Here is a 22,833-nt window from a genome sequence, read left to right on the forward strand (position 1 = left end):
CCACTGTGGAACACTGATGCTTTCTTGCTAACGAGAATGGCTACTTAATACAACAGGAACACAAATGGTTACTTAATAGCTTGGCAGGAAAAAATCCTTGATTTCCAAACCGTGGTGTCTATGGGGGTTGAGGGCTAGCTGACGGAGTCCTTGAGAGGGAGAAAAAGCTAGAAATCTCTTGTTTAAACTTCACCTCTTAAGGCTTCTTCCAGCTCTGGGATCCTTAGTAAAAATCTACCCCCTTCATTGCTTTAGCTAAGGAAAGCCCTTCTGAGGGCCTCTGTGACAGTGTGTCCTGGAAGTGGAGCTCAGCAGGGTGCTGGGGCCCTGCTGGGTCAGCCACAGGTAGATAGGCAGAGCCCTTGGGACAGGTTGTGGAGAGGAGAAAGTCAGTCCTACCCACATCTTTAGAATGAGTGGCTTTATTTTCCAGCTAAGAGATGCTCCACACTCAACACTATTCAAAAATATGGGGTCCACTCCTCCCAGGCACAGACACTAGAGCCAGGCATAACTTGTCAGCTAACAGGGCCCCAGAATTGAAGAGTGACCAGGGCCCCAAATGAGCAAGACCATTCTAGCCTCCCAGGAACTGGGGGAGAGGCAGGAACGGAGCTGGCTCAGAGGCCTTCCTGTATTTCCTGACCTACGTCCAAATTAGAATTAAATTGCTGGTGCATATGGAGGTGGACGGAGGCAGCAGCTGCCCCAGCTCACGCCAGCCAACTTTAGTCACCAATCCGAGGCCTAATGGCGTTCCCGTGTATATCTTGAGCAAAGGGAGCATTCTTGCTCCTTTTATTTAAGGAACTTGATTTGGTTTAAAAGCACTAAATAAATAGTTAGCTAGAGAAAGGGTTTTTATTTTCTATTGTTCCTGAGAGGGTGTGTTTGCTCTGAAGCCAAGGCCCAATTTCTAGGAAGGTACTAAATTGACTAGGATTATTTTCATGAAAAGCAATTAAAATTGATTTCTCTCCTTCTCAAGCTCCTATTTCACTCATAAAAGCAAATTAGCTCCCTGTCTAAAACACAGATCATTCACTGGGAATTTAGATTTGGCCACATCTTCAACTAATACCGAATGTCATGGGGGAGGCTGATGAGAGCCTCTTTGTCCTTCCAGGAGGACACTGAGATGACACCACGCTCTGCGGCCAGGAAGGAATGTGCTGGGAGCTGTTTTGACCTGCACCAGGGAAGGTTGAAATGGAATTATCCAGATGCCCCATGCCTCTCCATTGACCCAGCGGGCCTGTGTGGGCAAGCTGATGTCCCTCTGCGGCTCGGGTGTGATCCAAGGTTGGGGCTAGAGGAGTCCGGACCCCTTACAGGACCAAGTGGCTGCCATGCAGCAGAGACGGGGAATCTGTGTTCTCGGGTGTAGATTCACCCCATACCTGGAGGTTCCCAGGCCAGCTGAGCACAGTCAGCTGGAGTAGAACCTGCCCCACGTCAAGTACAAGTGGAAATAGATGTAAAGTGAGAGTCAGACCCAACCTGGAATCCGGGACTTGTGACTGCCATGGCCCCCAAGCGCCTTGCTCCTGGCTTCCCACCACTAGCTCCTGGAGGAAGCACTGAGACTGAGGCCCCCATGCTGCACTTGGCCCTGGTAGTGTGAGCTGCCCCTTGAAAAGACATCCTTGGAGTTGGGACCGAGAGAAGGTGGACAGGCGAGCAGCTGGTGAAGGCCTGGGCTGGAATGGACATGAGAAACTGGGACAGGTGAAGAAAGGAGATGGGAAGGGCAGAGGGAGCTGAGGCCCTAGGGCGGCTGCACTTTGGTGCCTGGGAGGGCCTCACAGTCCTCAGCCTGACTCCATCCTTGGAGGGAGTGGCTACAATCTACGAACAAGGATGCAGGTGGCATTCTGGGTAACTTCTTCCCACAGTCACCCATCAGCATCAGACTACCAGAGTCTCTCTAACATGAGCCCCTGCCCCTCTTTCTTGCTGCTGTTTTGCCCAGCACTGATTCGGAACCAGGCAAGGAGAACACGACAGCCAACAAAGATGATGATCCCATGAGCAGTTCACTGTCACTCCAGCTCTCCATTCCCTCTTCAGCAGCTCAAGAGCATAGGAGGGGTCTGCATGCCTGACCCTAGGTTGTGGGGAAGACCTGGCAGCAGGCCCCCAGGGCAAGGAGAGCAGACAGATCCCACCTGCCCCAGGGCCCTGGCACACAGCTGCCCCTCCATGAAGGAAACGCAGCTCAGAGAGCCCTATTCACCTGGGGAGGTGGTGTGAGTGGAGGGAGACCAGCATCTCTGTCTAGACCCCCTCCACCAGGCCCCAGGCCCTGAAGGAAGCCCCTCTCCCCAGCACATGATACATACCCTTTGGCTTGTGAAGGGGTAGTGGGTGCACCTCAGTGGTGATGGTTTTAGGCGTCAGCAGCTGTTCCTTTGAGCCCCAGTCTTCCTCCCACTGCCTCTTAAACTTCTCTTCCTCCTCCACAATCCTGAAATAAGACCCCCATGCCTATGAATGGAGCCAGAACTTCCAAAGGCCCACCTCTGCCTATCTGGGAACCCCAACCAGCCTGGGAAGAGGCTGGATGGTTCCAGTTGTGGTGAAGAAAACAAAGTTCCTGGCACTGGTGTTCTCAATAGAGTGTGAATGCCACCCTGCCAATTGTGAGGCTGTGTTCTAGTTACCCTAACACAAGGGGCTCTGTTAGGACTATGGAATAGCTACAAATAAAGGAGGATCCACCAGGGGGCAAGAAGGCCAGGCAAACGGGGCCTGGAGGTGGCCTCTGACTGCCGCAGTCCCAAGAGTGCACACACGTCCACACACAGACGTGCGCGTGCAGACCCGTGGAGCCAGGGCACTCACTGTTCCATCTCCTTCCGATATCTTTCATTTTCCTCTGCTGCCTTCTGGGCAATTTCCTTTTTTCTTCTGAAACACAAATGCAGGTTGGCACGTTGGAGTCTATGCAACAGACATTAACTCTTCCTTGTGGTTAACTCTTGACTTGAGAGAAATTCAAAATATTTCTTCTAGGCTCCCTTCCAAGGATGTCTGGACCAGATCTGGATGCTGAGGACAGGGTCCAACAAAGCTGGGCCCCATGCTCTCCTGTGGTTTGGTTTGGCACTGCCGAGCAGAGATTCCCTGCTGCTGGAGCTGGGAGGCAGGTCAATGTGGGCCGCGCTCTGTGACTACCTGCAACCACCTGATAAAGTGACATGGGAAGCAGGGCCCAGCCTGAGTGAGGTCCTCCCAGAGGAGGGCCCTAGGCCTCCAGGCCAGGTAAGACCCTGGTCCTGTGGCCAGGACAGCTAACGAAGGCCAGGGCAGAGCTACCATATTTGCAATGGTGGTATCTCTTTTCCCAAATTGTTATTATGTCCTCGAATGTACCTGATTCAGATTTATGAATTGCTCACCCCATTTATTCTCTCAGTCCACCATTTCAGCCCACCCCAGTGAGGATGGTTCTCATCACCGTAGACAGGTGTGACTCCCAGCTCAGCCACATGTGACTTTGTCCACAAGTGGCTTAACTTTCCTGAGTCTGTCTCCTCACTTGTCAGATGGGTTAATACCATTTACCCCCCTGACTTTTACACAAGTGGCTTAACTTTTCTGAGTCTCAGTCTCCTTACCTGTTAAATGGGTTAATACCACCTATCTCCCAGAGGTATTATGGGAATAAAATTAAGTAACATAAACAAAGCCCTAATACAATGCCAACCACAGGGCTGGTACTCAGTGAATCCTGGCTCTGGCTATGCTAGTAGCATCCTTATTTTCCATATTATCGGGTCTTGGAAATTGAGGGTTCTCCTTGACAATGAGGGAAAGGCCCAGTGGTCTGGAGGCAGGGGAAGGACTTGCCGACCACCACTGAACCCCTCTGTTCTGAGGACAGGCCTCAGGGAGAGGATGAAGCTGGCCCTGGATGCAGTGGTCAGGAAGCAAGGCAGGTGGGGTTATAGGGTCTGGGAGGGTGGGGAGGGGCATCCTGGCCAGTCACACTCACTGCCGCTCCATCTTCTCCTGCTCCTGGAGGATCTTATTGGACTCCATCGCCAGCTGCTTCTGCATCAGAAGCTCCTGCCGCTGCAGCTCGCGCTGCCGCATTTCCTCCAGCCGCTCCCGGTCTGTCATGAACAGCTCCCGGCCCTTGTGGGAGAAAAGAGGCCCGGTGCTCAGTCCTTCAGGGGACCTGGGCATCCATTGCCACAGCCCTGGGGGCCAAGATGCGGGCTGTCTTCTTATTGCCATGGTCCCTAATGTCAGGCACTGGGGCTCCTGCTCTCTGACCTGTCAAACTTCCCCTGGCTAGGCAGACACGTTCTCCCTTTGCTCTGTCAGAGCTTCAGGGAGGGAGACCCCTTGTACCTTCCCAGGAGTGTGTGGCAGAGATCAGGCATCTGAGCTGCTGGGACTGGGGGTCAGGGGCCCCCACCAGCTCATTCTGGACTTACAGCTCCAGCTGCAATGGAGATGGTCAGGCTGCGGCTACTCCTCAGCACATTCACAGCCTGTGGGGACAAGCAGACAGTCAGATGTGGCCCAAAAGAAGAGGGCAATCAGGATCTCTGGGGAGCACAGGTCTCTTCCCCCATGCAGGGGAAGGGGCATGGGACATGTAGCACAGACATGGCCACACCAGCAGGTAGAGACCTCACACCTCACCTCCTTATGGTCCAGGTTGGAAAAGTCGATGCCATTGACTTCAACAATCTGGTCCCCTGTCTGGTGGAGGAATGGAGAGGGATCAGCATGTTTGCACTATCTGTACACTCACCCATCTGCAGGAAGGGCTTTCTCTGGAGGCCAGGATCACACATTAGGTCTTCAGGTGACTGCATCTCAACTCTTCCCAATGAACAGAGCAGTTGGAAAGCTCTGAAGGGGTTCTTACAGGGCCCCTCCACCTCATATCTCTTTTATCAGCTGTTGAATATTGTATCATTAGAGGTTCATTCCTTTAGCTGAATTTATGACATTTGCTTTAAAAACTCAGTTCATAGATATAGGAGCCTTTGGGTTCCACATATAGCAGAAACTGTGTTAAGTTACAGTAATAATTGGTATAATAGCTAATATTCATCAATCCCTTTCTATGTGCCAGGCACAGTTTTCAGCATATGTATTAATTCATTCAATCCACACAATGACCATAGAAGGCTATAACCCCCATTTTACAGGACAGGAAATTGCAGGAAAGAAACAGGAAGTAATTTGTTCAAAGTAGAGGCTAAGAGTTCTGGCTTTTGCATCAGACCACCTAGGTGTGCATCCTGGCCCTATCATACTACATACATAATCTTGGAAAATCACAGGTTTCTCTAGATCTCAGTTTCTTCATCTGTAAAATGAGTATAATGATAGCACCTAACTCTCAGAGTTTTTATACATTTTAAAGGGCTTAGAACCATGTTTGATCCAGTAGACACTCAATGAATGTCAACTCTTACTTTATTATTACTGCATTCCCAAGCTCAGGTCCAAAGGCTCTCAGAGCTGGAGAGGACTGTAGAAAGGGTCAAATGTCACCCCCTCTAGGAAGCCTTCCCTTGAGAGGTGGGTGGGAATCGTCAGCCAGTGACTGCTGAGGGAGGGCTGTGTGCAAAGGCACATGCCTCCATCATTGTGTGATCGCGCTGACCCGCACCCCATGGGGGCCCCACTAGGGCTAGCCCAGGGCCACTCACCTCCAACCCCACCTCTGCAGACAGGGAGCCAGGCTTCACGTGGCTGACGAAGATGCCAGGTTTCTGGGTGGGCCCACTGGAGATGCTGTGGAAGACATGAGAAAGGCAGTGAGGCTGCATTCATCCCCTGCAGCACCTGCTCATTCCCAGTGTCCTGCCCCCTACGCCTGTGTATCTCGTGCTCCTGCCCCTCAGGATGCAGGTCATCTGTGAGCTCAGCACCCAAGGCCCTCTGTTGTCTACCTGTCCAGCTTTATTTCCTTGTGGCAGAGTCATGGAAAATTACGGCCCCCCTACCCAACCCCTCACCTGATGTGTTGCATATGCGTTTCTCCTCTCTTTCTAGCATTTCCCTATTCATTCCTTAAGATTCAAATGCTATCTCCTCTATAAGGTTTTCACCCACCTCCTGCTATTCCAAAACTAACTTAGCTGTTCCCTTCACAGTGCTCCTAAAACACCTACAGCAAGGATGGCACTTGCACTATTATTCTCCTATCCCAGATCTTTGGCAGATATGACTCTGTGGCAGATCACAGCACTCTTTCCCACCACGCCTAGATACAGCCTTAAGAGTTCTTTTCAAAATAGTACTCCAGGAAGCCACCACTAATTAACCACAGATAATGCAGGACAAGAAACCTATTTGCCATCCTCAACCCAGAAGGCAGCTCCATCAGAGTCCTTGTTACTCTGTGCTTTAACTATGTATGTAGCTGACTTCTGTGTGAGGCTCTATATTAATCTCTTCGAAAGGAAGGGCTTTTTATCACTTACATTGGTAGAAAAGTATTGAATAAACGGAAATTGTAAGAATAAGTTAAATAATAACAGCTACTATCTGCCAGCGGCTTTCTAGGTACCAAACACCAAGTTCAGTACCTCAGTCATCTTAGCCCTCCTCACAACAACCCAATTCATAGAGGGAAAAACTGAGGCTCAGAGTGGTTAAGTGACTCATCCAAGGTTCTAGGCTCACAGGTGGCAGAGCAGGGTCTGGAACCTAGATCTATGATTGTAGTTCCTGTGTGCTTAACAAGAATGCCCTGTGTGGCCTGATACCTACTTTCAATTTCCTGGTTGCCTCTTAAGGAATTCCACAGGTAACAAGTGACAAGGGAACTGTGACAGAGATGACCGGCTGGACAGGCTCTTTTACAGTGACTTGAGGGCTCACCAAAGGAACATGGCTCTACCTTTGGGCCTCAGTTTCTTCATCTGTAAAATGGGCCTATTAGAACTCTCCCTTTATAGGGCTGCCGTGAAGCTCAGAGAGGCAATCAGGTACCAGGAAGTGTCATCCTCAGTGGACAAAAGTCTCCTCAGAAGTAGCAGTGAGAAAGGGGAGAGGCATTAGGGGCCTACTGGGGTCTACTGGCCACTAGTGAGCCCCAAGGCATGCCTGTGACCCACCTGCAGCCAAGGCCCCGGGAGCCCACCAGGCTGATGAAAACCTTCTTCTCCTTGTTTTCCCGATTTCCGGGGGATCCCAGACTGCTCCGCCCACCCTGGAGGAGGGATAGAATAAGGGTCACTGGGTGTCCACATGTGTGCAAATGGCTTCTTGAGCTCAAAAGCCCTTTACAGCAAGCATTGCTGTCCCCACATGAGCTTGATGGCCATTCTGTCTTGGTGGGGGCAGGGTGTCTGCACCAGCTGGGTCTGGCTGAAGGCCTGCAGCCCATAGGGACACTCTGGGTGCCCTGGGGGCCTGTGTGAAGCTCCTGAAGGCACATCCCTAGAGCGAGCCCATCCTTCTGGACTTGCTGCCCTCCTTGAAGACCACCCCATGCAGACCCATCACTGGCGGTCCTGGCCCTTACCCCAGATTCTGACACAAATTGGTCCACATACTGCCATTTGAGGGGCTCGTCAGGAGAGCTGGTGGGAAGGGAAAGTAGAAAGGGGTCATTCGGGAGAGATGTTTGAGGAGCCAGGCTCCAAACCCAGATCTGCCCCACCTGGATCCTCCAGCCACCGTTGCCCAGGAGCAGTGCTGGCCTGGGAGAAGCCAGATCCAGGACCTATCCCAGGACCCTGAGCCCACAGGGAAGAGTCTGGCTGCCCACAGGGAGGGTCCTGCTCACCTCTTCACAGGGATCAGGCCAATGTCTGTGGGAGAAAGGCCTGGGGGTTAGGATGGCTCTTCTGTTCCCCCTGCCTCCCCAGGATCTGGGTGCTCTGCTGTCTAGCCCACCCCCACCCCATCATCGGCAACCCCCTGTCCTTTGGCCTCACTTACGTCTCACTTTGATGGACACAGTCTTCTTGGTGCGGATGAGGTTGATGATCTCTTCGTGGGTGCAGGAGGAGATAGAATATCCATTGATCCGGACAATCTCGTCCCCTACCTTGGCCACAGACAGAGGGAACAGCGCCAGTTTGAGGGAGCGTCAGGCAGCTGGGCAGGTTCACTGCCAGATGCTCCAGGGCTGCTCTCCAAGAAGGGATGACAGCCAGGCCTGCCCTCACGAGAGACCTTGATATGTGCCCTAGCGCCTTGTCACAACCAACCCACCCTCCATCAGTCGTAGGTATCTCAGGGCAACTGGCACTTTCTGCTTGATTCTATAGATGGAGGAACCAAGATGTGGGAGGAGGGGTACAAAGAGAGTACAGGCACCATCAGGTTCTGGAATCCATGCAAAGGGTGATCCTTCCCACAGATTCGAGCAGCTCCCCCCACCCACACCTTGTCCCACCCCTCCCCTAGGAGCAGGCTCTTCTCTCTTTGTTAACCACTGCAATGCCATAACTGAGTCGGGGTGGGGAACTTCCATGACTCCTGACTCAAGTTCACTTCACTGACACACACAGTCTCTTTTTTCACTCTAAAGGAAGTCAGTGGACCCTTTAACTCTGCCACGTCCCTGACCTTTTCTGGGAGAAATTCTTTTCCCGGGAGAAGTCAAATAACAGTGAACAAACATAAGGCTTTGGTATCAGATGTCTTGGGTTCAAACCCCTGCTTTTCTTCTTATTGACTGTATGACCTTGGGCAAGTCTCTTGAACTTTCTGAACCTTCAGTTTCCCTCACCTGCAAAATGGGGAAATACTGTGGTTGCTGTGAGAATTAAGTGACCGTGTACATGTAAAGCCAGCCAGTGCCCGGCACACCACACTGTCTTCAGATCCTTCTCCTCAGGCCTTGGGACTCATTAGATAGGGAGAGGTGGGGGCTTAGGAGCCTGCAGGGCCAGCCCTGGATACAGATCCACGGTGAGACCACCCCCGCTGAACACTGCTGCAGGCTCCTCCAAGCACCATGGCCCTGGGGATCAATCCTGAAGTTCCTCGCTTAGTAACTGCAGGGCTGGAAGGACCCTCAGACATCAGTTGAAACTGAGGCCCAGGTAGGTGATGTTTTGTCCAAGGTCACACAGCCATTAGCTGCAAAACAGGGACTGGATCTTAGATGTCCCTCTCCAGCCTAAGGCCAGCACAGGTCATCTGGGGGCTGTATTCACACTGCATGTGCTGACCCTCCAGAGACTTGTTGGTACATGCCAGGGACAGAGCTTGACTCTTAGGGTCTGGGGGCTGGGTGGGCACACTGCCTCTGAGGGGTCCTCTTAGAGGGTCAACTCCTACCCTCTACAACGCCTCACAGAGTTACCTTCTCACTATTGCCATCTGCACACTTTCCTTCCACACCTGGACACAGACAGCAGTCTTCTCAGGGGGCCTGACAGGAGTGTCAAGAAAGGGGCTCAGAAAGTTGCCATAGGGAAGGGCTCCCTAGAGAACTCTCTAGGATTCTGGAGACATCTCATGAAAGGAGAAGAGAAAAGCGGGACTAGCTTCTTGCATCCATTTATTACAACAACTCTGAATTTCTGTAAATCAGATGAGGAAACTGAGGCTTAGAGAGTAGAGTGACTTGCTCAAGGTCACCAACTAGTAAACAGTGTTGCTGGGATCTGCAGCCAGGTCTCCCTGACTGATAACAAGCATTGTCTCTTGGGCATCTGGAAGCAGAAAAGAAGGGCACCTGGCCAAGCCTGATTGGAGCTTCCTGCATCCTGCCCTCTCTGGGCCTTTGCCACCTGTCAGAGGTGACCTCAAGGCCATAGGAAAGGAAGAGATGACTCTGCCCATTTTATAGCTGGGACAACCAAGGTACACAGAATCATTCTCCAGTGCTGGACTACACAGCAAGCTGTGCAGGACAGGCCTCTCTGTGCAGGGCACAGGGTGTAGGTTCAGACAGTATACCCTTGAAAAAAAAAATCTCAAGTATCTCCAGCAGGGAGGTAAGAGCAGAGAGATGGAGTCCCAGGGGTGGGTCCTATTGGTGGGTGGAAGCCCCCTACCCACGGCCAAGCCTCAGGTAAATCAGTAGGGCCTTCCGTCCAGCCAGGCTGCTTCTGAATGTGCCCCTCCCCTGCCTTTCAGAATCTTCTCCCAATTACCCTCAGACAGGAGCTCTCCCCAGAAACCTGAACCACAGACAAGTGAATGGATGCAGACATTTTCTGCAAGCTCCTCTGAGTGAAGCTCCCTGTCTTATTCCTACAGGGAACCTGCCCAGGACTCCAGGCAGAATGATTCCCACGCAGCCCCCAGCTCAGGTTGCAGGATCCGCTTTCCTCTCTCTCTTGCCCCTGTGCTGAACCCTGCAAAAAGCCCTTTGTGCAAGAGCCACAATGAAATGACCATCTGAGGGACTGCAGAACAAAGGAGAGATGAGCTTGTCAGCCTAAGAAAGGGTTGATAATTCATAAACCTGAGAAACAGGCAGGAAGGTAAAACTCTAAGCTTCATTAAAATGCCCCCAAATCATGGCAGCACCGTTAAGAAATGCTTGTCCCAGGAGGAGAGCTCACCCTGGAAAAAGGAGGGCCTCAGCTGACGCCAAGAGAGGAGCTCATTATGTGTTTTCTCTGGCTGTACTTCTGGGCTGGAAAATGTGCCACATAGGAGAATAATAATGAAGCAGCTGAAATTTCAGATGCCACCAGTGAGCCATGAGACAGGGATTTGGAACAAAGCAATGTCTGTCAGCTCCCGGTTTCCACCACCCTCCCCACGGTGTCTTGTGCCATTAGCCCTGGAGGCCCCTGAAGCCCCTGACTTGGCAGCCTGGATGGGATGTTGATAACAAACATGCTGGAAGCCCTGGGGGTGTGGGGAGGGCCTCTCATACCCAGACACACTAAAATGCAGCTCCAGGCTCTGGCAGGAGCAAGACCTGGAGGTCTGCCCATCATCTCTGCTGAGACACTGAGGTGTGGGGACCCCAAGGGAGAGGCACCTGGGTGCTGAAGAGAGATCCCTGGACTCGGCAGTCAGGGGACCTGGGATCAAATCCTGCCTCTGCCACTTCCTGACTGTGACTAAAGTCTCTGAGTTGCTATCAACTCTGTAAAATGAGAAAGATACAGCCAAGGCATATAGTGAGAACTGGTTTTGTGCATGTTACCTGGCACATAAAGGTGTTTATTAAATCTATTTATTTAACAAACACTAATTATGCACCAGGCACTCTTTTAAGTACTTTATAGTATGAATTCATTCATTCCTCATAACAACCTGACAAGGTAAGGAAGTATTATCATTTTCCCCAGTTTACAGATAAGGGAACTGAGGCATGGGGTTACATAACTTCATCAAAGTCCCATAGCTAATGAATATCAAAGGCAATCTGGCTCCCGAGTCTATGCTCTTAGGCACCACACTACACTGGGATTTTCTTTTCCTTTCCAGTAAAATGCTATAGGCCAAAGCTTCAGGTGCCAGGACATAATTACACTCCTCCTTTGGAAGTAGGGGAGGTGGGGTGAAGGGTAGTGGCAGCTGCTGTGAGCCAGGTTCCCAGTTTGACTGAAGAAAACAGGCAACTGCCTACAGCCTGATTTCTACAGTCCTGAGGAAAATGTCAGGCTGCATTACCCTCTTCCTCTCCCAAAGCCTCAGAAAGGTGAGATCATTATAGCTGAGTGAATGGTGGGGAGGCATGAGGCTGAGGTTCTGGACCCCCACTCCCCAGTGTTCACTCACCTGGAGCCCTACACTGTCTGCTTGACCACCTTTGATGAGGTGGGAGATGAAGAGCCCACAGCTGAACTCGAGGCCACCACGTACGCTGAGGCCGAGGCCCTCAGGGTGCAGACGGTCCAGACGCACCTCCTTTAGCTTCCTGCCATGGGAGAGGTCGGTGATGGCCCAGCTCTGCCTGACTGCCAATGCTCTCCCATCCGCTAGTGAGTGATGCTGCCCGTCCCAGGGTGACCTCTCCCACCCCCTGCTTCTAGTCGGGCAGCTCGCTCCACACCTGGAGCGCCGGGGGGTCAGTTGGTCGTACTCCACCTGGTGCTTCAGCGGGATCAGGGGCCTGATGGCATCGAACAGTGGCAGACGGCTGGGCTCATTGATCACCAGCTTCAGGTCTCCCACAAGCACGGCCACATCCATGGTCCTGAGGAGGTGTGGGGATACCTAGGGTCTCACCCAAGGCTGTGACCTCTGAGACCCAAGGATTCCCAGAGGAGCCAGTCCCAGGCTAGGTCCCCACCCACCGGGTCCAAGCCTGGGAGCCGAGGCGCACTCTCCTGAAAGCCAGAGCCTCTAACTGTGGGCCAGGGGCCTCAGAAGAGCTTTGTTCTCTCGAGTAGGTATGACAAGGGAACTGGTGGGGCAGGGTTTGTCAGCCCATTTTGCAGATGAAATCAAGTCAAGATTCAGACTCAGTTCTGCCTGGGATCTTTCCAGACAGGAAACCCTGTGTGAGATGGTGGTGACCCTCTCACACCCTGGTCTCCCGCTTCTGATCTGCAGCTAGGCCCTGTAAACTGTACTCTCACTATCTCTCTCCTCACACCATTCAGACCCTCAGTATCTCTGGCTGCACCTCCTCAGATGTCTGCCAACCTGGTCACTCTCATCTAATCTTTTCTTAAAGTCACTCCCCTCCTCAAAACCCTTCAGTGGCTCCCTACTGCCCAGAGAACACAGTCCATTCTCTTTGGCAGGCTCAGGGCCTCCATGACCTGTCTCCATGGAACAGCTCCAGGCTTGCGGCTGTGTGCCCCAAGCTCCACTCCCCCAGATTACTTGTCACTTCCCATTCACACCCGGTGCTTTCACATCCCCACACCTTTGCTAATGTTGATTCCTCATCCTGGAATGTCCTACTCTGATATTTCCATCTGTCAAAATCCTTGTTGTCCTTCAAAGACTAGCTCAAGCCATCTTGGTCCTTTCCACCATGATTAGAAGTGAAAAACTTTCTTCACATCTTGCTTTTACTTCACCTTAGCAATTGTTTTTACTGTAACTTATATTGGAGTTCTTTGTGTTTGTAGTGTCTGGTCTATTACCCCACTAGGCCATGAATTACTTGAGGAAAACTAAATAGATCTTGTCTATTTCCAGATTCTGCATGTTTCCCCGCAAGTGGCTAGAGCCTATAAATGTATGCTGAATGAATAAAAAACCAGGTGGGTGATGAAGAACATCTGATGCTGGGGTGGGGCCAGATGGCAATGTCCTATCCCAGAAATCACACTCTATTGAACCTATCTGGCTACTTGACAGCCTCTCCCATTGGATTATGAGCAACCTGAGGGCAGCAATCTGTCTGTCTCACTCACACATGTACTCGTAGCCCTTAGCACAGAACCACACACACAGTGTTTGTCTGAATTTTTGCTAAGACAAGTGAATGGTGTGTCTATTTGATTCCCACAGACACTGAGCATCTGCCTCCCTGAGCTCCCCAGGTTGGGAGGGGGAGGTCTTCTTGTCTCAGAACTACCCATCCCAGGGCTCCCTGAAGACAGAGGTACATAGAGTGGTCCACGGGAGCTGGACCCAGTGCACTTACTGATGGTACATCCGCAGGACGTCATAGAGATAGTCCTTCTCTGCATCATTTTCAATCAAAAAGTCCACCTGGAAAACCCAAGGGCAGAATTACAGCTCCGGGCCCAGCACTCCCATAGCAGACCTCAGGGAGGGGGTGGCCACTGCTGGGGTCCTCCTCAGCATCTCCACAGGGCTGGAGTTTGGGGGGAGAAGGGAAGCCAGAGACCAGGCTGACTCTCTGACCCTAACACCGCAGACCAATGCTGACCACCCCACCGTGGCCTCGGGAGTACCTCTACAGGTCCCCCAGTGGATGCACGCACATCACATATGCACACATGTGAACCCCCATGTGACAGCAATGCACCCTGTAACAGCTGGGGTGCTGCTCACCCCCACGGCTATGTCACCAGCATCCAGGGTGGCAGTGCTAGTGTTAGCCTTCTGGTTTGGAGGAAGCCCATCGTCTTACCTGCTGGTGGCTGTAGTGCTGGAGAACTGCATTCAGAAAGGATTTGGGCCATTCGCTCAGATAGCACATCCCACCCTCCAGAAGCACCCTGCCGCCGGTTCTTCTGTGTTATCAATGCCAGGGGCAACTCCTCCCTCTCCTGTCCTGGCCTAAGCTGGGCTGGCCCTGACTTCTGTCCCCTGGTCAGCTTCCTGGCCACTCCTTTCCCTCCCCAGGTCCCTGCACACCCCTTCTCAGGGAGAGAGTCAAGTTACATCATTTCTACTTTGCTGACGTCAATGGCTGGAGCTCCAAGGTCAGGGTCAGGAGCTGTTTCTTTAGCACCTCAATCCCAGGGGAACTGGTGGGTCAGAAGCCCCAAATTCTACTCCCTGGGACAGCTCAGTGTGAATCTCTACACACTGTACCCTTAGCTCTCTCTTCAGCCCAAGACAGAGTAAGAGGGCAGGAGGGGCCTTAGGCTAGGGGCGGGTGAGGAGGCAGGTTTCACGTGGTGGGGGCAGTCCATCTTGTGTGGGCCTGAGACTTATGCTTTTGTGAAGAGCTGGAACTGAGCTAAGAGGAGACAGATCCAGGAGGCTATGACAGATGTGTAATGTGGATTGACGGGAAGGTGGAGACTCAGGGTTGGGCCAAGAGGGTGGAAGGCAGGCTCTGGACTAGAGCACTGGGTTCACTCATCATTCGGCAGACACCACTGAGCACTGTGTGCCTCTCTGCACAGCATGGTGCTGTCCAAGACCTACTGGATGGATGCCACGGGCTTTACACTGAGTACAAGTATCAGAAGAGTGGTACAAAGTGCCCTGGAGCAGGGGCTCCCCAAAACTGAGCCTTGGACTGATCCTTGCTCACTAATTCCAGCTAAATTCTGCTTACTGATGGCCACCACATCTGAGAAACTTGATGTGTATTATCTTTAACGTCCCAACAAACCTCTGAGAGAGATGGATATTATTATTCCCATTTCACAGCTGAGGAAATAAGAAGCTCAGAGAAGTGGCAAAGTTGAGACTCCAACTTATGCCTCCTGGCTCCAAAACTCCTGCTTTTTTTTCAAACCACCACATGGTATCCACTTACCAGATACAACTTTTTTGTATGCATTTGTCTAATACAGATTTACTGAACACCTACTGCGTACAAAACACCATGCCTTTTTTTTTTTTTGTCCAACTAGAGGTAGAAAGCTTTTCCTTTTCTTGGACCCCTCTTGAAATGGGCAGAGACACCCTAAAGGAGCCCAGCATCTACAAATAACTGTGGGGGGTGCTTGTCTCTTCATCACATCAATTCCCCGATTACCGCCCACCTTGGGCCTGGCCCCTCCACCCAGTATCAGCATTCTCTGGCTGATGCTCTACTGGCTCTGTGCTCTTGGCTGGTAAGCAGCAGTGGGGGGTGTGGTGGTGGTTCAGGCCCCTTGTCTGAGGCACTGGAGGCAAATTCTGGGCTTGCTCTTGGACCCTTTCCAACCACATCTCGTGGCATTCCTCCCCGTGGACTGGCCTTTTGGGACAGCTGCACAGGATCAAGCAACATCGAGCTCATGCAAATTCAACTCCACATGTGCATCCAGCCAAAAAGGGAGAAAGAGAAAGAACAAACTCAATAATACATGTTATTCCTCTGGATGAACATCTGCCCTCCTTGGGCTATTGTGGGGATTAAATAAGTGAATATATGTAAAGTACTTAAGACAGTGCCCAGGGCTCCAAAATTTTAGGGGCTCCAAAATGTGTGCTGGATCTCTTCTTCTGTTCCCCCAGGCCTACTCTCCAGCCTTCTCCACCCTGCTCTGTGTCCCAGGAAGCTTTCCCTGGATTCCCTGCCCTTTGCTTCCCACTGTGTTCAGCTAGTCGGTGAGAGGGCCTGAGGAGAAAGGGAAAGGGGTTTTGATTCCTGGCTCTCCCCCATGAGCCCCCCACCCCTTGCTGGATCATCACGTGGCAGACCTCAGCCTTTCTCTGCAGCCCTGGCTTTCTTCTGGGGCGAGGATCCCCCTAACCTTGCCCCATCAGGAGCACTGGCTTCTTGCTGCTACTCCCCGGCCATGTTACCACTCCTTGTGGGTTCACAGTCCAGGCCCTTCATAAAACTCTCCAGTTTCCTGTTTGGATAAGCCACCTGCTTCCTGCAGTGACCTTGGCTAGTGTGAAATGTTAGCCATTAGTGGCAGTGGTGCTGGTCGCATTTCCTCTTGGTGAGCTCTCCTCCACCTTTAAGAAGCTACAAACATCAGCTCTCCATGGCAAGCCTTTCCTCTCCTCACCCCCAAAACCTGTCCTGTCATTCTTAGTGCACACGACTGCACTTTGCTCCTGCCCTTACTATGGGGCTCCCCAGGTTGTGTTATACTTTCCCTCTTCACCTGCCTGTCTCCCCACCAATCAGTGTGTGGCCCAGACACAGGCCTTGGGGGGTGTGGAGAGTGAGACCAGCAAGTCCTTCCCCAGCTGGGTCTGCCCTTCTCTGTGCTTCAGTTTCCTCATCTGTAAAATGGGAAGTAAAGTACTTATTTCATAGGATTTCATCCTTCCGTGAGGGATTAACCATTGATTTGTATTATTCATTGAGTTAATAATAGCTAAATGCCTATTTAACAGGGCCTGGCAAATAGTGAGTTCTAAGTATCTATTAAATAGAACTGAGTAGGGATAAATGAGTGCAGATTCTATATTCTCAACAGCTGGCAGAGAGTGTGCCCTCAGTAAATGTTGGTGGGATGAATGGATCCCACCACACTCCTTCCCAGGCTTCCACAGCATGCATCTCTGAGAGTACTGGGTATGTTTGACTCTTGTTTCAGTATCTGTCACCTTTTCAAAAGCTCATGTCTTGCCAGATACTTGTTAGCATTTGATCCAGTGCTTGGAACAGCTGGTCACGCCCTCCTTACCCTACTTCTTCTGCTCCCTTTGCTCTTCCTACTACCCTTCCTCTCCTCTAAAGGCTGGGGAGCCCCAGCTCTGTCCCAAGTCTTCTCTTATCAGCACTATCTCCCTAAGTGACCTTATCAGTCTTAGGGGTTGAACTACAATTTATTCCCCAAGAACTCTCAGTGGCTTATCTCCAGCATAGACCTCTCCCTCAATCTTCAGACGCCGACAGCTACCAGCCTTCTCAGCCGCCTCTCTACTCACAGGCCTAAAGAGGCGTCTCAAACTTCAAACATTCAAATGGAACTCTTGGTTTCCACCACCTCCCACTAGTCCCCACCAACCTGCTCCTTGCAAAATGTAGACTTGCCCTTGATGTCTCTCACCATAGCCACAGCCAATCCAACAGCAAAGTCGGTCAGATCTACCTTCAACAGGTATTCTGGGTCTGACCACTCCTTGTCCTAGTCCAAGCCTCCACTTCTGGCCTGGGCTGCTGCAGGAGCCTCTTAAATGGGTTCACCCGTCCACGCTTGGTCTCCTCAGTCTGCTCTCTACCAGCAGTCAGAGCGATCCCTTTTAAATGTAAATCATTCCCCTGCTGGCTTCTCATCACACTTACTACAAAACCTAGAGTTCCCACCTTGGCCTACCAGGCCCCCACCACTCCTCTAATCCATCTCCCACTACTCTTCAATCCATAATTCCTCTCAGAAACACTGACCTACTTGGGTTTCTAAAGAAGGCAATCATGTGCTTGCCTCAGGGCCTTTGCACATGCTGTTCCCTCTTCTCGGAAATGCTCTTCCACTTATATCCCCATGGCTCCTTCCCTCATTTCTTCCAGGTCTCTGCTCAAATATCACCTCTTCAGATAGGGCTTCCTGACTATCCCTATATAAAGTTTCAACTGGTTACTCTCTAAATTAAAAAAAAAAAGTTTGTTTCTTGTCATAGCATTTATCACTTCTTTGCATTATATGATACCTTTATATAGTATCATATCATAACAACCAGAGTTACTTGTTAACTCTGTCTTCCTCACTAGAATGTGCTCTCTAGAGGCAGGGACCTTTGTTTTTCAATGGTCAGAGTACTGTTTGGAATATATTTGGAGCTCAGTCCATATTTATTGCATGCATGCGTGCATGAATGATTAGCAAATCCCTAGAAGGCAGGGGCTCTTTCTGATTTATTTATTTCCCTTTCCCCAGATGCCTAGGCTTGAGCAGGGTACACTGTAGACACCATAAATACATGATTGCTGAAGAGGCAATAAACTTTTTGAGCAAATGAGTAACCAAGTTCCTGCAGCATGCAGGTGCAGTGAGCAGAGGGGAAGCCTTCTTTTGTTCTGTTCTTGTTTTTTAATGTTTTCAAAAGAAATTTTCAATTTCTTGTGCACATATTGAAATCTGACATTGAAAGAAAAATAAAACTTTCTGTACCAGCCATGTAAAAAGAATAATTTAAAAAAATCACATTATAATCAAATACCTACAATTCTTATACATAGACACTGGATAATCCCATCAAGGGGGCCTGGGCAGCATTTCAGTCTCTCCCACCCTTTCCTCTAACTGAATTGCCTTTACTCACTCCTTCTGCTTCCTAACTTAAGACAGTTTCTCATTGTCTCTTGGGACTGTTCCTCTCTCTGCTTCCTAAGCATGCAGTCCTGCTGCATCTGCCTCTGATAGTGGCACTGAGGACATGATCTTACTTGTTTTTCTCTTTATGTTTTTTCCACTTGTTGCTATGACAGGTTTTCTTTTTCTTCCTCATGGTGTTTCTCTAATCATTGCTAAATTAATTCTGGTTAATGATGTTTAATTATTTCTTCAACTTCTGTATTATCAATGTATGGTAATCTAGTTTTATCTGGGGCCATCAAGAATAACACCTGAGCTCTTTACTTAGTTGCCTTGTTGTTTGGACACAGTCTTTGCCTATTAAAAATAGGCTTTCATTTAAATTACCTTTTAGTCATATGTGTTTTTTATATATTTCCATGTATGGAATTATATTATACTGAAAAAAATTTTTAAATAGAACATCCCCAGTTGTCTGGGTAGTGGATTTCATTATGCTCTTCTGTTTGTTGTTGTTGTTTTTTTAATTGAAGTATGGTTAATATACAACATATTCATTTCAGGAGTACAACATAATGATTTGACAATTGTATACATTATGAAATGCTCACCAGGATAAATATAGTTACCATCTGTCACCTGTCACCATACAAAGATACTACAATATTATTGGCTATATTCCCTATGCTGTATTTTTCATCCCTGTAATTCACAAATTTTTTAATTGGAAATTTGTACCTCTTTATCCCCTTCATCTAATTTGACCATCCCCCCACTCCCCTCCCTTATGGCACCCACCAGTTTTTTGTTTGTATTTATGAGTCTGTTTCTGTTTTGTTTTTTGTTCATTTTATTTTTTTTAGATTCCACATATAAGTACAAATCATATGGTATTTGTTTTTCTCTGTCTAATAATAATAATACCCTCTAGATCCATCCATATTGTTATGGAGATTTCATTCCTTTTTACAGCTGAGTGATTTCGACTGTGTGTATGTAGCACATCTTCTTTATCCATTCATCTATTGATGGACATTTAGGTTGCTTCTGTATCTTGGCTATTGCAAATAATGTGGTAATAAACATAAGGGTGCATATGTCTTTTCAAATTAGTGTTTTTGTTTTCCTTGGGTAAATACCCAGAAATAGAATTTCTACATCGTATGATAGATCTATTTTTAATTTTTTGAGGAAACTCCATACTGTTTTTCATAGTGGCTGTATCATTTTACATTCCCACCAACAGTGCACAAGGGTTTCACATCCTTACCAACAGCTTGTTATTTCTTATCTTGTTGCTATTAGCCATTCTGACAGGCATGAGGTGACATCTCATGGTGGCTTTGATTTGCATGTCCCTGATGATCAGTGATGTTGAGTATCTTTTCATGTGTCTGTTAGCCACCTCTGTCTTCTTCAGAAAAATGTCTATTCAGATCCTTGGAGCAGCCTTCTTTTGAAAAGCTGGTCCTCTGGGGAAGAAGCTTTGGTTTCTGATGCACCCCTGCCCTCCCCTTGGTATTTGGGCCCAAGGCTGTGAGTGGGAAAGGCATGCAAGTTCTGCTCATGTCCTTGAGGAAACCACAGAAGCCCAAAGGAATAGACTCTATACTCAAAGGCCTGGAGCCTATTAGCTCATCCAATAGGATGCTTTGCAGGCACCAACTGGGAACAGTGTGGCCCATGGACCAAATGGTTACTATGGGCTCAGAGTAGCCAATACTTGAATTTCTATTTAATCCTAACTGTCCTGTGAGGTAAGCACTATGAGCCTCAACACATGGCTGAGGAAACTAGAGCTTAGAGAGATTAAGTGGTTTGTCCATGGTCTCACTGGCAATGAGTGACAGGGTTGAGGTTTGACCCCAGTTCTGCCTAACTCCAGATAACAAACAACAGTGGATATTTGCTGAGGACTCACTATGTGCAAGGAAATATTTAAGCTCCCTACACACATGTAGATCTTATCCAACATTCACAGTAAATTTACCAGGTAAATACTATTGTTATCCTCATTTAACAAATTAGAGAACCGAGGCACAGAGAGTTAAGTAGCTTGCTCAAGGTCACACAGCATTTCCCATGACAATACACTACCTTTAATACTACTTTAACAGCTAAGGATTTGGATTATGAACCATTTCCAAGAGGTAAATTTGCTCTAAAATATTAAGGGACATCTAGAAAGCCATCAAGAGCAAGCTGTAAATTTCACCTGGTACACCTGTGTTCCCCCATCTCTGTCCTCTCTTGCTTCATCCTCTCTCCCTAGTTCTAGCTGATCTACAACCTGGGAGGGGATGGCTGCTGCTGTCTCTGGAGCAGCAAGGCACAAAGTCCAGTCCAGGCCTTGCCCCGCATGGCGCCTGCCCTGCCTGTACACACAAGGGCATTAATAGGTAATGACTCTTACGAGGAGAAAGAACAGGGCAGTGGAAACACAGGGGCCCGAGGCCCTTTGGAGCCTGGGGAAGAGGAGCAAGGGCTGACCCAGGGGCCTAGTCAGACACCAGAGGCCCCAGAGGTAATCTTAGAAGAGGCAAAGAATAGTACCCTACAGGGAGAAGGCAAAAGGGTATCCAACATTACTTTCAGCTCAGGGGTAAGAAAGTGAAATTCAAACCTAAGTCTTGGGGTTGGGGATGGGAGGTTGTGTTCCTTCAAAGTGGGTTGCCTGAAATCTATACTCACCAATGTCCTCAGTGGCTGAAATTTCTCCCCTCATGTCCCTTTGCAACAGGATATGCTGGTGAACACTGTCTCATGCTCCCCTGGCTATTTGCCAAGACCCCGAACTCCTGCTGTATTTCCAGATCTTTCTCACACCTGGGATCACCAAGGCCTCATTTTTAGGGGACTTCTGCCAGTATGAGCTGCCCCATTTGTGCCCCCACCAAAACTTGATTCCAACACTCAGCACCTAGCCATGGATAATTATTAGAGTAGGATCTGCCTCCCATCCACACAACCACCAATTTGAGGGCACAGTCTGAGTGTACCACAGAGTGGGTACTCCAAAATATGTTTAGGAAGTGAGTGACTGACCACCAGCCCCTAGCCCCTGGCCCTTAGCCCCAGTAGCCCCACGCTGGCTGGCTTCTCAGACTCCCCTGGGCATCTCTGTGGAGAGGGAGGGGTTAAGCACCCTAACGGGGCCTTCCTGAGCTCTACCCCCTCAGGCCTGGGAAGAACATCGGCTTGGTCTAAAGACACTACCCCTCGGGCTCTGGGAGGGCTCTCAGGGCTCACAGAGGCCCATCCCTCAGCCAGGGTCTGTAGGTAAATCCAGACACCCCTGGCTCCACCCTTGGGCCTGATGTGGAGGCCCACTGGCTTTCCTCAAATGGTCCTCTCTGCCTCAGGGCCTCAGCCCTGGGAAAAGTTGTGGAAATACCCTGAGTGAAATCCAGCAGCTTTCACCGATGGTCTCTGCGGATCCCAGACTGCCAGTGAGGTCCCTCACCAGGAAGGGGAGATGTGGCTCCGTCTGAAGGATCTGGCTGACTCTGTTCCTCCTCCTTTCCTCCCACTGCCCCTTGGCCAGCACCATTCCTCAGCTGCTTCTCAGGCCCTAAGAAATGCTCTTAGGCGGGAGTAGGGGTGGGGGGGGGGAGGTGGGGGGCTCCCTGAAGTGCTCCTGTGTTTTGAGGTCAAAGAACAGAGGCAACCAGTTTCCCTTCCCACCAATGCTCACTGCTCAGACGCTGTCCCACACTCTCTCCACCTGTTCCAACCGTGGGGGGAGGGGGGACTGTTCTAGGAGCTGGGGGATTTGCCCACTATGGGGCATCTCAGAGAAATGACCTGTCTCAGGCCAAGGATGAAAGGAATTCCAACCCCAGAGAAGTCCCAGCCCGTGGAGGGTAGAAGGAGAAAGGACACTTTCTGGAAATCAGTTTATCCATTCTTACACCCACTCGGGCGACTTAGGGGCCCCTAGCAGCTCTTACCTTGTGCCGAAATTCTCGGGCCACTTTCCGGTCCATGACTGGGCCAGATCGCGCCGCGTTGCTGCGTTACTCGCTGGCTCGGGTGCCTGGGTGCCAGGAGCCCGCAAGGGCAGCTACGGCGATCGCGGGGCCTGGGAGCAGGGGGCGGGGCCTGGGAGTAGTGGGGGGCGGGGCGGGGCGAGGCCTCTGGGAGGGCAGAGACGTGTGTCCTGAACCTCGTGGTGCCGCCCTGACGCCCAGGGAGCAAACGGGCTGGGTTATATATGTGGTGGCGGCGGCGGTGGTTGGACTCGAGGTTGGCGCTCCTATCGGAATAGTCCCCAAACGCAAGCGAATCTCGGGGGGCATGGGGAGGAGGTTTGTGACTTCGTCGGGGTCGGAATACTTTTCTGTGGAGATTCTGAATCTCTCACATCGGTGGTTAGGGAATGGGAAATCTAGTCAGTTTTCTCTGG

At 50.3% G+C, this 22,833-nt stretch overlaps 1 protein-coding gene across 12 annotated transcripts in view; it reads right to left on the bottom strand.

Moving 5' to 3' along the window:
- USH1C (USH1 protein network component harmonin) overlaps positions 1-22,517 on the bottom strand; it is a 45,821-nt gene extending 23,304 nt beyond the window's left edge. For 5 of the 12 annotated variants that reach the window (XM_057507437.1, XM_057507446.1, XM_057507445.1 and 2 more), the window contains exons 1-15: positions 22,379-22,502; positions 19,699-19,900; positions 13,505-13,572; positions 11,954-12,097; positions 11,680-11,818; positions 7,921-8,029; positions 7,766-7,790; positions 7,502-7,559; positions 7,092-7,186; positions 5,679-5,763; positions 4,657-4,716; positions 4,446-4,502; positions 3,998-4,140; positions 2,845-2,910; positions 2,343-2,467 (exon numbers count right to left, since the gene is read on the bottom strand). In XM_057507437.1, the coding sequence (XP_057363420.1) occupies positions 2,343-2,467; positions 2,845-2,910; positions 3,998-4,140; positions 4,446-4,502; positions 4,657-4,716; positions 5,679-5,763; positions 7,092-7,186; positions 7,502-7,559; positions 7,766-7,790; positions 7,921-8,029; positions 11,680-11,818; positions 11,954-12,097; positions 13,505-13,572; positions 19,699-19,818 (1,294 nt within the window). In that variant the 5' untranslated portion in view covers positions 19,819-19,900; positions 22,379-22,502. Of the gene's footprint in view, positions 1-2,342; positions 2,468-2,844; positions 2,911-3,997; positions 4,141-4,445; positions 4,503-4,656; positions 4,717-5,678; positions 5,764-7,091; positions 7,187-7,501; positions 7,560-7,765; positions 7,791-7,920; positions 8,030-11,679; positions 11,819-11,953; positions 12,098-13,504; positions 13,573-19,698; positions 19,901-22,378 lie in introns of all 12 variants that reach the window. The other 7 variants (XM_057507441.1, XM_057507439.1, XM_057507440.1 and 4 more) reach the window with 3 other exon arrangements.
- Between the last annotated feature and the right edge of the window lie 316 nt (positions 22,518-22,833).

This window comes from Manis pentadactyla, chromosome 9, assembly GCF_030020395.1.
Source record: "Manis pentadactyla isolate mManPen7 chromosome 9, mManPen7.hap1, whole genome shotgun sequence".
Classification (NCBI taxonomy): Eukaryota; Metazoa; Chordata; class Mammalia; order Pholidota; family Manidae; genus Manis; species Manis pentadactyla.